The sequence below is a fragment of the Pecten maximus genome, chromosome 16 (genome assembly GCF_902652985.1).
Source record: "Pecten maximus chromosome 16, xPecMax1.1, whole genome shotgun sequence".
Classification (NCBI taxonomy): Eukaryota; Metazoa; Mollusca; class Bivalvia; order Pectinida; family Pectinidae; genus Pecten; species Pecten maximus.
Window position 1 is genome coordinate 36,683,788 of NC_047030.1, and position 13,617 is coordinate 36,697,404.

At 35.6% G+C, this 13,617-nt stretch overlaps 3 protein-coding genes and 1 long non-coding RNA gene across 7 annotated transcripts in view; 2 read left to right on the forward strand and 2 right to left on the reverse strand.

Moving 5' to 3' along the window:
- The window catches only part of LOC117314740, a gene marked incomplete in the record, with an annotated part of 896,274 nt that overhangs the window by 737,014 nt on the left and 145,643 nt on the right, over positions 1-13,617 (reverse strand).
- Positions 1-13,617, forward strand: part of LOC117314739 — a 439,277-nt gene that overhangs the window by 403,171 nt on the left and 22,489 nt on the right. The gene's annotated exons all lie outside the window — the stretch shown is intronic.
- LOC117314760 lies at positions 6,474-11,585 on the forward strand. Its single transcript, XM_033868863.1, has 6 exons — positions 6,474-6,640; positions 7,155-7,235; positions 8,215-8,280; positions 8,851-8,940; positions 10,117-10,281; positions 10,495-11,585. Exons 1-6 carry the CDS (start codon positions 6,489-6,491, stop codon positions 10,739-10,741), a joined length of 801 nt encoding a protein of 266 aa, XP_033724754.1. The 5' UTR covers positions 6,474-6,488; the 3' UTR covers positions 10,742-11,585.
- LOC117314770 lies at positions 11,641-13,057 on the reverse strand. Its single transcript, XR_004529588.1, has 3 exons — positions 13,043-13,057; positions 12,456-12,767; positions 11,641-12,265 (listed from the first exon to the last, which is right to left on the reverse strand). It is a non-coding gene; the product is annotated as an uncharacterized LOC117314770 (long non-coding RNA).

Sequence of the window (13,617 nt, forward strand, 5' to 3'; positions counted from 1 at the left end):
ACTTTGACCTGCGGCCTTCGTTATTAATTTAAATGCAAAATATCCTCGTCCTCGTTGTATATCCTGCAACAATACACGAATCATCGTTAATTATTTCTTAACTATCGTGGTAATGGATGATGGATAAATTGACGATAGAATATTATAAAGAATGAAGTGTCACCAGGTAACGGAACGTATTCATTTTCGAAGATTTTAGTTATTGTTCAATTGCAATGAAATTTAAATTTGGTATGTAGGTACATCATGGGACACTGGTTACTCTTGTATAACCTCACTTAAACAATAATCATATTTTACCGAAAAGGTCGCCATTTTCTAGCCTCTGATTGGTCCAAATCCTTTAGATATTGTTTGATTTCAATGAAATAGGGGTATTATGGGACAGCAAATTAAACTTAATGGGTTTCATTTTCTTGGCAACAACACAGTTTTACTTATTTTTTTAACGTCCTATAAAATGCCAGGATCATTTAAGGACGTGCTTGGTTTTCGTGGTGGAGGAAAGCTGGAGTACCCGGAGAAAAACCACCGACCTAGAGTCAAAACAAGGTATCTGCCCCTTGTTTGTTTCGAACTCACAACCCAGAGGTGAAGGGCTAGTGATAAAGTGTCGGGACACCTTAACCACTCGGCTACGGCGGCCCACAACACAAGGTCTTATCTTATTGGTCGAAATGTAGATAGAGAGCGATTTTGATGAAAACTGCTGGAACAGAGTTATCGCCCCTCACTACACTTCATTCTTTCTATGACATCCTTCAGGTGTCACCCCACTAGTAACACAAATAAAAGTTTTCCCTAATTACTCGCTAATGAATTAAGACAATGTCACGACAAACTTCTCAACTCAAGATTAGCATAATAGCTTTGCAGTACATCAATTGTTCTCTGTAGGTACTTAGAAAGCTCAAATCGTTGGCGAAAGACAAACTTTGCCCAAAAAAATGCGACCCATGACTATACATCTCTCGGACTACGTCCTGGGACCGGAGGTAAACACTCTTTTTTGAAGTCAGGGGAATTCCCTGACAGTTACTGCAAGTCTATAAATAGAAACACGTATTTCCTAATACGAAAGAAAAGTATACAAATGAAAGTTGAAATAGATATAGTGTTTTTTTCAGAAAAGGAATTGATACTTCATCAACTTGGTAGAAATGAAACGATTTCCATGAAAAAGTATCCAATTGAGTTGTTAGTTTCGTTTCGGATAAACCGAACCCACTTTGTTGCTTAACATTAATTGGCACCGAGACAAACATTTACTAAACTAATCATGCTTCATTCCATCAAATATTTCAATGAAAAAAAATACATTATCTGGTTTTTACCTGGTGATGAATTCAACTTCAGTCTTGACTCTTCATGCGCCAAACCGATAACCACTTCCAGCCTCGCCGTCACCTGGCAGACCGCCCTACGTCATCACTCATGAATATTCATGTTTATAAATTATATATTGTCGTAGTCTCGGTCTCTGAAACGCTTATGATTGCTTCAGCTTGAAGATGGAGAAGCCTAGAACGAATATTCATACCCTGCCTACACTGCTCTCCGGCAGGGTATGAAGTCCCTCCCATTGCCGAAAGTGTAGCAAGCCCCGATGTGATTCACATCGGGCAGTATTAGCAGTGGTAAAATTTTTCTCGGATAAAAAAACACATGTAAATTGATGATTCTAGTATCTATGATGAATATTCAAGCAACAAACCTGCACATTACTTCAAAAGTTTGACAATAAATGGTAAAATCCAAAACGAGCAAGACACACGGAGATATCAGTTCAAACATACCGCCATCTTTGATACAAGTGTAAAGGTCAATTTCCTTATAAGGAAATCAAAATAAATTGATGCTAATGAGGTTTCCCGCGAGATTTCAACAGAAAAACAGATTCGGAGTAATATATCTCGGTAAGGAAGGTCAATTCATTCTGAAATTATTTAATTACGCAAAGTAAGATTCGCTTTCTTCACAAAAGTTACAAAAGAGTGGTTAAATATCTCTGATTATGTATTTATTTATCGTAGTAGCTTCATCCATATATGGATCACGGGTTCCATATTTGGGTTAGAATCCTCGCGAGAGTTCTTCGAGAAGTATCATGGCGGATCATGGAGACAACTCCGAGCAGTATGATATCAGAATATGCGAATTAAAGATTTCTAGATTAGACGGTAGGCTAATACATTGCAAAATTGAATTAGAAATGTTTAATTATACGAACTATTACTCCAAAGTTAAACGATATCCGCTATTTGTAGCATTTTCGAGGTTCACTGTTTTGCTACATTACGAGCAATGGGAGGGAATCGTAGCTCTGACGACGACCATCTGTCAAAAATTATCCGTCCGTCGTCCAGAGCTACGTTATCGCAGCTAGGAGAAGCCGGCAACGGCTAGGCCTAGTACATGGTCAAATCTATGGACTTCTTTATCGGACGACAATTTGAAAGGGTACATGAACACCTTTCAGGAGGCCGAAAATGTGCGAAAGGCTTTCGAGGTGGAAAAGTCATTTGGGAAAAAAAGAATCTCTGTTCGGAAAACACGAGGGTAAGTTGTGTCAAAGATACATGTAAATGCTAACGTTACTAGCACTGGGAGACACGAATGTACTAGTTTTTTCATATTTTCTACTAATTCTGAAATTTTCACCAATTTTACCAAAAAAGATCTAATTTAACCCAACCCAGTCCATTTTTTCAGCATCGTATCTTTTATGAATTTTCATGGCTAATTTTCGACGGTCAAAGCTAGTTCTGTGAATCATATCCAATTTAACATGACCACCGTCTAATTCTATCGAGCTATCTAGAAATCATGAACTTTACACTATTTATTTCATGACTATCTAAAAGTTTCCCCGACAGTCTAGAAATGTCCGACAGGGTCTATTTTGTTCTCCACTGACGCTAATTCTGCTCCTCGAATCTAGTATTGACGGAGCAATCCAGTTTTCGTGAAAATCGCCTAATATTAAACGTCATGACGAATATTGCGAGATTCGCCTCGGGCGGTTCTGTCGCGCGGCAATACCAGCACTGCCAGCCGTAGACTACTTTACCTGGACAGCAGCCATCCGTGACCATCGAGTCCCGCGGCTAGCCTCGACTTGGGAGCGCTCAGCCGTGAAGCGGTCCTACCATAATCACCTATACGGTGTCGGTACCAACTCGAATTAAGTGTTCAAGCTATAAATATGTGATACATACACGATAAGATACATACATTATGTATATCACATGATGTATATCTATATTTCTGATATCACATACGATACATTCACTTTTTTTGCAGATTGTTCCAGTTAAATTTTCATTAAATGTGCTGCATGTACATCAATATCATAAGACACCTGAAAAAATAAAAGTATTACATTCACAATACGACTATTACATATTTATTGTTATTCAATTGAGGCAAATTTTTTATCAATAAACGATTAAGTTGCGTACTTACCGTACGTTTAAATCTGTTTTTACCCCAGAATCATATATATATACTGTTGTAAATTTTAAGCATAGGCAAACGTTAGCCAAGTTCCGTTGTGGTAATTTGAAATTGAAAATAGAGACAGGCCGGTATTCTCGTCCTCCCTTAGCATTACATGAGAGGAAATGTATTTTATGTCAGTCAGGATTAGTAGAAGACGAGCGCCATTTTTTAATTGACTGTGAGTTTTATTCAGATATTAGGCGAATTTTATTTAGTGAAGCAAGCAATTATTGTCCAAACTTTTTAGAATTAAACCCATATGAACAATTTCATTATCTTATGACAAGTGATGATCTTCAGCCTATTTTAGCTTCTTCACTCTATCTGATGTATCGCAGAAGATCCTGTTTTACCTATATTTAACAGAACTTTTTACTATATTGTGTCTCATAAGTCTGGATGTGAATATAATTTTAATGCAACTTGTAAAGTTTTTATGACTTCTACTGTATTTTATATATCTGTAATATTGACACGTGACACGTTAATAAAATATTTTGTATTGTATTGTATTAATAAAAGAAAGAATATTGTATCGAAAACCTCTTGTCATCCACTTCACAAGGACACCTGGACAGTTGTTGATTACAAGGCCTGGGGCATTTCTAAATTGAACCTGCTGGTTGGCTTCCTACCTTAGGCGAGAGCACAGGTAAATCCCCGCCCCCTTTTTGGGATGAACTATAAGCTGGTTCTGTATTTAACATGACAAGTATATTAGTCCTACAATATAAGACTTCGAAGGTACAAACGTTATCTTTTACGTTTATTGTCGGGTATCAACATTTTTGTTATTTGCCGAACCTCTAAGTACATCTTCTTTGGAACAGATGCCTGCATCAGAGACCTATATATCCACTATATACGTCCCTGGTTATATATAGAGGAATATTGTAATTACCAATGGGTTACACTATCCGAGCTCTAATATATACAAGCTTACTAATAAGAAAATTTGAAACTGTATGTATCACATCGATGAGATTAGAGACTTGTGATATACAAGTCTCTGATGAGATATAGAAAAACAACTAAACTATAAATCCTATATAGTGTCTCCGATATTCTATAGATGTTTCTTACTGAATATTGAACTGTTTTTTATTATCCATACATTTATAATGACGCCGAGGGTATAATATGTATGCATTTCATGTAACATGTTGAAACCGACTTCTCTGTGCATATTTTGTTGTGTATAGTGTGACCAGTATAGTCATTATGAATCAAACATGAAATAGAAGATTTGTAAAAAAAAAAAAAAAAGATGTGTTGAACTATCATGTCTTACGTTTGACATAAAGAAAACAACTGTGTTATATAATAAAATCTTTCAATTCAATTCAATTCATTTATTACTTTAAACCTTACGGTTTATCAGTAGTATTATCAGCAAAGCGTCGTCGTTCCAAGCCGATGTTTTTAATTCAATTTGTGAAACACCTGATAATAATAATATGTTTATAATATGTACTTATGGGCCGTATGGCCTAAAGTCAATAAAGAATTTGAAATTTGATAAAACGTTTCGTGTTATTAAAGATATTCTTTCCTTATATATGATCAGTGATAATCCTATATAGCTTTATGGATTCGTACGTGCTAACTTCGGAATAACATATATTGATATCAGAGAATTTGAAATTGTGTTTTACAGCACGTTCTAGATATCGCCTGAATTAGCTGTTTTTGTTTTCACTCTTATCAGTTTCTATGTTTGCAATATGACTACACTATTGTATACTCCACACACCACTCATTCATTCGATATTACCGCTCAGAAATGTCATAACATCTGTATCGTCATTACATTGTATATTGATGCTGTCTATCTTTCGTTAAATTGCATTTTAAAAATAGTGAAGATAAAGAATTGTATTCTGTCATTTTCAGCATGCTTATAAGTCGTAAGGATTGAATTGAATAAACATTTTAAACAAAAAAAGACCGGTCTATAATCCTTTAAAGGGACTATATGGTTAGAAAACACTATGAGAAATGGATATAAAACGTTATATTTTCTATATGTATGTTACAAAACTAACACTTTCTCTTAATAACAAAAATTAAAAGTCACTGCAACCATTTACGATATATATCTAAAAAATAAAAAAGGTAAACATTTCGGTCTCGAACTAATTCATAAATTACCGCTCGTAGCCTGAAAATGCGCATGCGCATAAACCGAGAAAAAAACAAAATGGCGGACGCAAACCAGAAAAAACGACGAGGTCCTAAAAGTTACTTGACGGAAAGTGCAAGAAAACGAAGGAAAAAAGAATCAGAACAGAGAAGAGGAGAGGCGAGAATCTACATAAGCAAAGAGATAGATAGATGGCGAAAGGTAAAGGAAGATCTCGCACTGGAGACCTGATTCTAAATTAGCGAAGCTGCTTCTTGACAGGTAAGCTTAACGCTACGGTATCATGTTAGATATATAACTACTGTATATATAATAGATAAACGTATCCAATATTGCCATTGATAGTGCGGTATCCACCGTTTAAGCATGATTATGTTATTGAACTTCTCTACTGAAAGTGTCATCTGGTAATGGTTAAATAGTAATTGTATATAAATTTACAATAGTGACACAACGTGTTTGTTGTTGAACGCAAAGTGGGGCCCAATTGGGGGTATTCGTTCTTAGGAAAATTGATGTGGTGAATAAATACAAGGGCTATTCGATATTATATGGCGGTACTGGTGATATGAAAATAAACGACAGTGATTATAAACATCACATTTATAATAAACAGTGCAACGTATGTTTATAAAAAATATAAAATGCATATGAAATTCATTAGACGGCAGATCTAGATTTTCATACATGTATATATCATTTATGTATAGTAGTACATATACATTAATGATTATCATATATGGCAGCAAAAGTCCTTATTATTACCGTTTCATATACAACACAGTAGAGTACAATTAAATGTCATTTAAAAAAAAAAACATCAGTATTGTTTTATATTCAAATAATGAATGGTATTGAAAATGTCAATTTCAGTTATGAATTTAAGAAAATATCAGATAAATCCACCACTTCAACCGGCCACATCCATATGCATTCCACACCTGCAAGAAGATATATACTTCCACGAGAGTATTCAGAAAGTGAAGTCACTATAAGGTATGTTTATATGATTAAGTTTGAGGCAGTTGGAAATGTGGTGTAGCATGGTATGTATAATGACCATTATAATTACCGATCACACATACAGATACATAACTTCTATTCTAAATTTAGGACTGGCATTATCAATCATTTACTGTCAATGAAGCACATTAAGAATAAAATGTATAGTGTTGGTGGGCAAACAATTGCAAGATAAACAACATCAACGATTTATACAGTTTGTGTTGATTTGATTTCTTTTGTTTTGTTTTCCAACTGTTGGTAATTCTATGACTAAAAAGTTTGTTCTGTATGTTTATGTGTGTTATTTATGTTTTTTTAAATGAATATTTTAGGTGGATGACTATCTGTTTGGTCTTTGAAGCTGTATATATATGCACACATGTATTTATATAATGATTCCAGCATGTTTCTTTTATATATATGTTGCTAGATAATGGATATGTTATCATGTAATTAAGTGAAGATTTATATACATGATGTGTATATAGGTTCTCTTTTTATTTAGTGGTCGAGAAATGTCAGGAGTGTTTGTGCAAGAATGTTGGAAAGACATGTCATTGCCTGGACCATCCGCAAGTGATTTTCAGTAAGTACAGTATGTACATGTACCAGTATGTATTTGCATTGCTCATTTGAAATTCGGAGTACGAGGAAATTCTATAATATTGATCTATAAGTCAAAATGATCTCAATGCATATGTTCAGCTCAACAAACCTCCATCTTTGCATTCAAGAAAAATGATCTGCGTCTTTTCCGAGAATATTTTAGTGTTTCACAAGAGAATTATCTTTTAGATAGTCAAACCTCTGTCGTCTGTGAATAATGAATCTGCTACATGTATGTATGTGTGTGTATGTTTGAGTAATGAATCTGCTACATGTATGTATGTGTGTGTATGTGTGAGTAATGAATCTGCTATGTATGTGTGTGTTTGTTTGAGTAATGAATCTACTATGTATTTGTGTGTATGTGTGAATAATGAATCTGCTACATGTATGTGTGTGTATGTGTGAGTAATGAATCTGCTATGTATGTGTGTGTATGTGTGAGTAATGAATCTGCTATGTATGTGTGTGTATGTGTGAATAATGAATCTGCTACATGTATGTATGTGTGTGTATGTGTATGTGTGAGTAATGAATCTGCTATGTATGTGTGTGTATGTGTGAATAATGAATCTGCTACATGTATGTATGTGTGTGTATGTGTATGTGTGAGTAATGAATCTGCTATGTATGTGTGTGTATGTTTGAGTACTGAATCTGCTATGTATGTGTGTGTATGTGTGAGTAATGAATCTGCTATGTACATATGTATTTTCTTCTGTGTTATGTATTACATAGATAAACAAATTACATTGGAAAAATGCTTTGAAAAATAATCAAACTGAATATAAATATAAATACTACAGTTGTATTTCTTCTTCAGACATTTCAAACATGATTGAAATAAATGATTTTTCTGAACTGCAGTGTCCAGAATCGTAGGTAGAAGTAATATTTTTAGAAAGAACGATCAATACTACAATAAACAATTAATGTCATTTATTATATCTATTTTGAAGGAATCAACATATTCAGAAGGCCGATATCACTACCAAAGAGGCGAGCAGCTTCATGAATCCTTTTGAGTAAGTTTCATTGATGTATATTACTGTGGGGTTAAGGGCTGTGGTGGCTGAGTGGTTAAGGTGTACATGTCCTGACACTTTATTACTAGCCCTCCATCTCTGGGTTGCGAGTACGAAACCTACGTGGGGCAGCTGCCAGGTACTGACCGTGGGCTAGTGGTTTTTATCCGAGTACTCAGGCTTTTCTACACCTCAAAACGTGGCACGGCCTTAAATGACCCTGGCTGTTCATAGGACATTATACAAAACAATCCAATCCTGTGGAGTTAGACCATCACATCCCAGAGTTGAACTAAACATTTTTTTGCTTTCTTGTTTTTCTACTTTTTTTTTCATTTTTTGAATGTATCGTAGGTTTTCAGCTACTTATGAATGAAGACTGAGTATCACAAATTAGTTAAGTCAAGTATGCAATATTAGTTTTATTTTTCCAATATTCAAAATTATACCAATTTATGTATTTTAATTATTTATAGACAAACATTTTTGAGACAAGCTATGCTGTTCTACAATAGCTCCTGTTATGATTTGTTTTCTGTTTTTTATATTTTTGTTTTCTCCTTTTATCAGCTTAACAATAGATGTCACTGAAAATGTCGACGAGGATGACCAAACCACTGATGATGAGGATTATGAACCAAGTTTCGACATCACTCTCAGGTACAGAACAATTCAAAATTCAAAATGGTCTGTATCCGAGATATGGATGACCTAGCTCAAAAATTTTATTCCTGGCTGTAATTTGGTGTTTTTTGACTGATTTACCTTAACTTGGCAAAGATGTCCAGTTCACAGAAATCAACACTCCAGTATAAAGTCTAGGTCAAGGTCACAGAGTCCAAAGTCGATGTCAAACTTTGATCCTTTTCACTGATGAACATTTATTAATGACACTTTGAAGCAGTGTTTGTCAAAATTAAGCAATGATTCTACTGACTAAAGGTCAAGGTCACTGGAATTTGGTATGTTTGTAAATGTCAATCATAAAACCTATATGGTCAATTTGGAGGATATATTACCACAAGACATTCCGGATTCTTGATTAAGTGTCACAGTTCCGGTTATATTTTTAAATGTCAGATATTTATTTCTCCCTCAATTGTTTTTATTAGCTCACCTGCCCGAAGGGCTACAAAGTTTGTTCAAATAAATTACCTTGGCCTTCATTCAAGGTCACATGGGTCAAATAGGCTATAATCTTCAAATGACTTCTTCTCAATAACCAAGAGGCCCAGGGACTTGATATTGGGCCTGTAGCATGCTGGGGTGAAGGGCTTCCAATTTTGTTCAAATAAATATTTATCTTTTATTTGTTTAATGCTGTGTAGGAATGTTAGACAAAGGATTGCAGACCATTGAAGCAATGGATTCATGATTGGGCCCAGCCCCTTTGACCCTTCGGGGTCAGAGTCACCATTTATGCAAAATCTGTTCCCCTGTTTCTGACCAAATTGGGTTCAAATCCATTCATAACTTGATGACTAGTAGCGATTCAAAGGAATTACCTCTATTTCCCCCACTGGGCCCCGCCCTTTTGGCCCCTTTAGGGTCAGAGTCACCATTTATGCAAAATCTGTTCCCATTCTGCCAAGGATGTTTCTGGCCAAATTTGGTCAAAATCCAATAAGAACTTTTTGACTAGTAGCGATTTGAAGCAAATGTTGACGGACGGACGGACGACGGACGCTGCGCCATGGCATAAGCTCACCGGACCTTCGGTCCAGGTGAGCTAAAAACAGAGTTGAAATGTACTAGTATTTATCATTTGAAAAGACAATGTTTACGTTCATAATAATCTTCGAACAGAAGTTATTTTTTCTTATATTTGTCTTACAGAAGTACAGCAGAACTTGAAAACTATCACCAGTTGATATTAATGTATGCAGCCAAAAGGTTTGCTTACACTCCGCCTGTTTACAAGGCACGCACCATTTTGGCAGCTCTTGACTACAACTTCCACATCGATAGAGAAACGAAGACAAATGCAGATGGCTCAGTAAGGTAAGGATTGCGATATTGCCAGTTCTGGTAGTTCCTGTTATATATTTATTTGTACATGGCATAATGGCTGAAGACACTGATATTTTGAATATCGTACTTGTTATTTTGGTCTGTTACTTCCTTTATACTCAATGTTTACATGGTTTATATATTTGTTTCTGTGTGTTCGGATGAACCGATTGCATGACTTTTAGGATTTTCTTTTGTTTAAAGGTACCACAGAACTTACAACAAGAAAAGTGGAAGGTGGTCCGCTGTGCCCTACAAAGTGAAAAAGAAATACAGCTACATCAGTGACCTGATTTCTGCTGTAGTTGAAAAGAGGCTACTTGATAGAGAAGGAATGCATAAAAGCAAGACGTTATCGCCCTCAGATCCCAGACACATTTCCAGCGTTTTAGCCCCCCCTGCCTCCACCTCCTACTGCCACATTAGTAGAAGAAAAAAGGTCAAGACTTAAGTGATTCTAGTGTCACAAATAGGACTCAACAATCTGCTGGCTACTCCTCCTTAACCACTTAGGAGATTTCAACAAAACTTGCTACAAGGCTACTGTCATTATTCTATGAATAACCTCATTGGGGAAGTGGGGATGTTGTTAGGTGTTGGCCCACAACAGCTACATTTGTAGCTATTATTTGTAGTATATGCCATATAAGATTTGGGTTTCACATGTGTTTTATGTTTCAAAATTCATGTGCAAAACTAATCTACTACTTGTCGGATGGAAAATGTATGTCTATGAAAAGTATTGTGTATGTACCAATTATTGTGTCACAAGTTTGGCTTGTTCACACATTTTGTATGTATGGTGTGATATTCACAGGTATGATGTATATGTGACAAGTTTGTTAAGTATAATGTATGCGTCACAAATTTGCTAAGTAAAGTGTATGTGTCACAAATTTGCTAAGTAAAGTGTATGTGTCACAACTTTGCTAAGTTTAATGTATGTGTCACAGGCTGGCTAAATATGATGTATGTGTCACAACTTTGCTAAGTATGGTGTATGTGTCACAACTTTGCTAAGTATGGTGTATGTGTCACAGGCTGGCTAAATATGATGTATGTGTCACAACTTTGCTAAGTATGGTGTATGTGTCACAACTTTGCTAAGTATGGTGTATGTGTCACAGGCTGGCTAAATATGATGTATGTGTCACAAGTTTGGAATGTGTCTTTAGTATGGTCTGTGTATGTGAACATTACAGTGTTCGGGGATGATCATCTGTATTCATAGCCTTTTTTGTAGTGAATTCGTCTACAGATTTTATTTGGTGCTAACAATAAAAATATGACACAAGTTCTTGGATGCTCGTTGTTTTATTTGGCACTGACACAAATTTTCAGTAACCACATTATTTAAATTACAAGATTTCTTACAATCTTCCCATGCATTATAATTCAACATTCCTTATCTACACATACATATGTAAAGTATTTTAAAATCATCATCATCATAACAGTTTTAAAATCATCATCATCATAACAGATACATTAGTGAATATCACCACTTCAAAACATGATTATACAAACTTATCTATGACACATCATCATCATTATACAAACTTATCTATGACACATCATCATCATCATTAAACATCCATGGACATTGGTACATAAGTGAACATATTTCAACAATTCATCATTTACATCATACTTATCATTGGACAAATACCTTATATAACACATATATGATATCAATTAAGCAATCCTGAATGCCTTGAAACCAGTGTACTGTCCAAATTTATCAGGGAACCCGTCTCTAATTTTCCAAACCGCACGGCTTGGGATGACCCGTCTGTCACCAGTACCAAGACGACCAACTTGCCACAATATATATTGTCTGTAGGCAATATTGTCTGTAGGCAGCATGCCTGTTGGCTTTCTTCCAGTCCTCCTCATTTGGCAAAGCAAACATGTCTTGCCTGTAAAGGCGTGCTAGGGCCAAGACAGCTTCGTCCAAAATAAGAACTTTGAAATCCTGATGGGGAAAAGATGGAAAATGTGTGTAAATTTCTAAAACAAACTTATTAAAAAACTTTACATTTCTGTAATTAAGCTGCAATAATTCAACAACAATGATAACATAAAAAACAGAAGTGTATTTTTATGAGATAATTCTAGCTACACATGTATTGCTTATTATGTTAAACAATTTAAGACAATCTTACCGGAAGCAAAGTTATACAATTTGGTAGATCTTTCTTGCAGCAGAGCTTCTCTGGTTGTGTAGGCATTTCTCTGCAGTTACCACAAACACCAATCTGGACTGTACATGTTTCCATCTGGTCTGGGATGGTAACCTCCACTGTTTCCACTACTGTCTTTGACCAAGTCAAAAATCAAAGAAGGAAACTGCTGTGCTGTCTGATGCAAAATATACTTAGTCTCTTCATGTGACATTTCATCAATTCTTGTCTTCCCCTAGCTCTGACAGGACTGTCTAAACTTGAACTTGTTCCTTGCGAAGCTGGTGATGGAGTCTATGACACAACAGAATATATAATTAGCCAGCATATATATATATATAGTGTTGATGTCCCAAGCGATTGAAATTTTCTATAACTATCAAAGGAAGAAGGAACAGATAGATATATATATTTATCGCACGACAAAGCCCAAATAACACAAATTACCCAGCTCGATTGTTGAAACTTATATATTATAACACTATAGAATCATTATTTGCGAACATAAATTAGCAGAAAGGCGCAAAGTATGTGTTATACCGAAGACATGTGCGTTTGTTTACACTTACCTCGTAATCCATTTTTTCTTTGCGACGGATGTAAATAACTGCGTCACGTGACAAGCCATGTGACCTTTTCGGCTTTCTCCGTAAGCAACCGAGCGTGATATTGTTTACAATGTAAACAATGTTCCGACCCCGAAAATATGTACAAAAACACCCAACTTGACGGTGTAGCCGCTTGTATCGCTTAATTATGGGTATATCTTATTATTCAAAGGCCGAGTTCTTCAATTCCTGAGGTTGATATCTAAGGTAATAGTCCCTTTAATTGATTTGATCGCTGTATAGAAAACCAAGGTACCGTTACAAAAACTAAATTGTACGGGTTAATGCCGGGGGCTAAGATCTTGCAGCGGTTGCTATGACTACTCTGTGTGTCAAGCGACCGCGATCTACTACCTGTTCACCTGTCGACACGGGTGACCAACTCAGACTTTTTATCTATGTGATGAGAAAAACGTCCGGATTACTGCTGGAATTTTACTTAACTAACATTTCGTTTCCGATATGGAGCTCCGGATTCGGAATCAGAACTTCCGGACTTGTGAGTACAAATATAACGTTACGGAAATTCGTTCCCA

Bases quoted from the DNA above. Each gene is read 5' to 3' on its own strand.
- LOC117314760 (XM_033868863.1), top strand. From the start codon at position 6,489: ATGAATGGTATTGAAAATGTCAATTTCAGTTATGAATTTAAGAAAATA. The intron at 8,941-10,116 runs GTACAGAACAAT...TTTGTCTTACAG, and splicing joins AGTTTCGACATCACTCTCAG to AAGTACAGCAGAACTTGAAA. The intron at 10,282-10,494 runs GTAAGGATTGCG...TTTTGTTTAAAG, and splicing joins AATGCAGATGGCTCAGTAAG to GTACCACAGAACTTACAACA.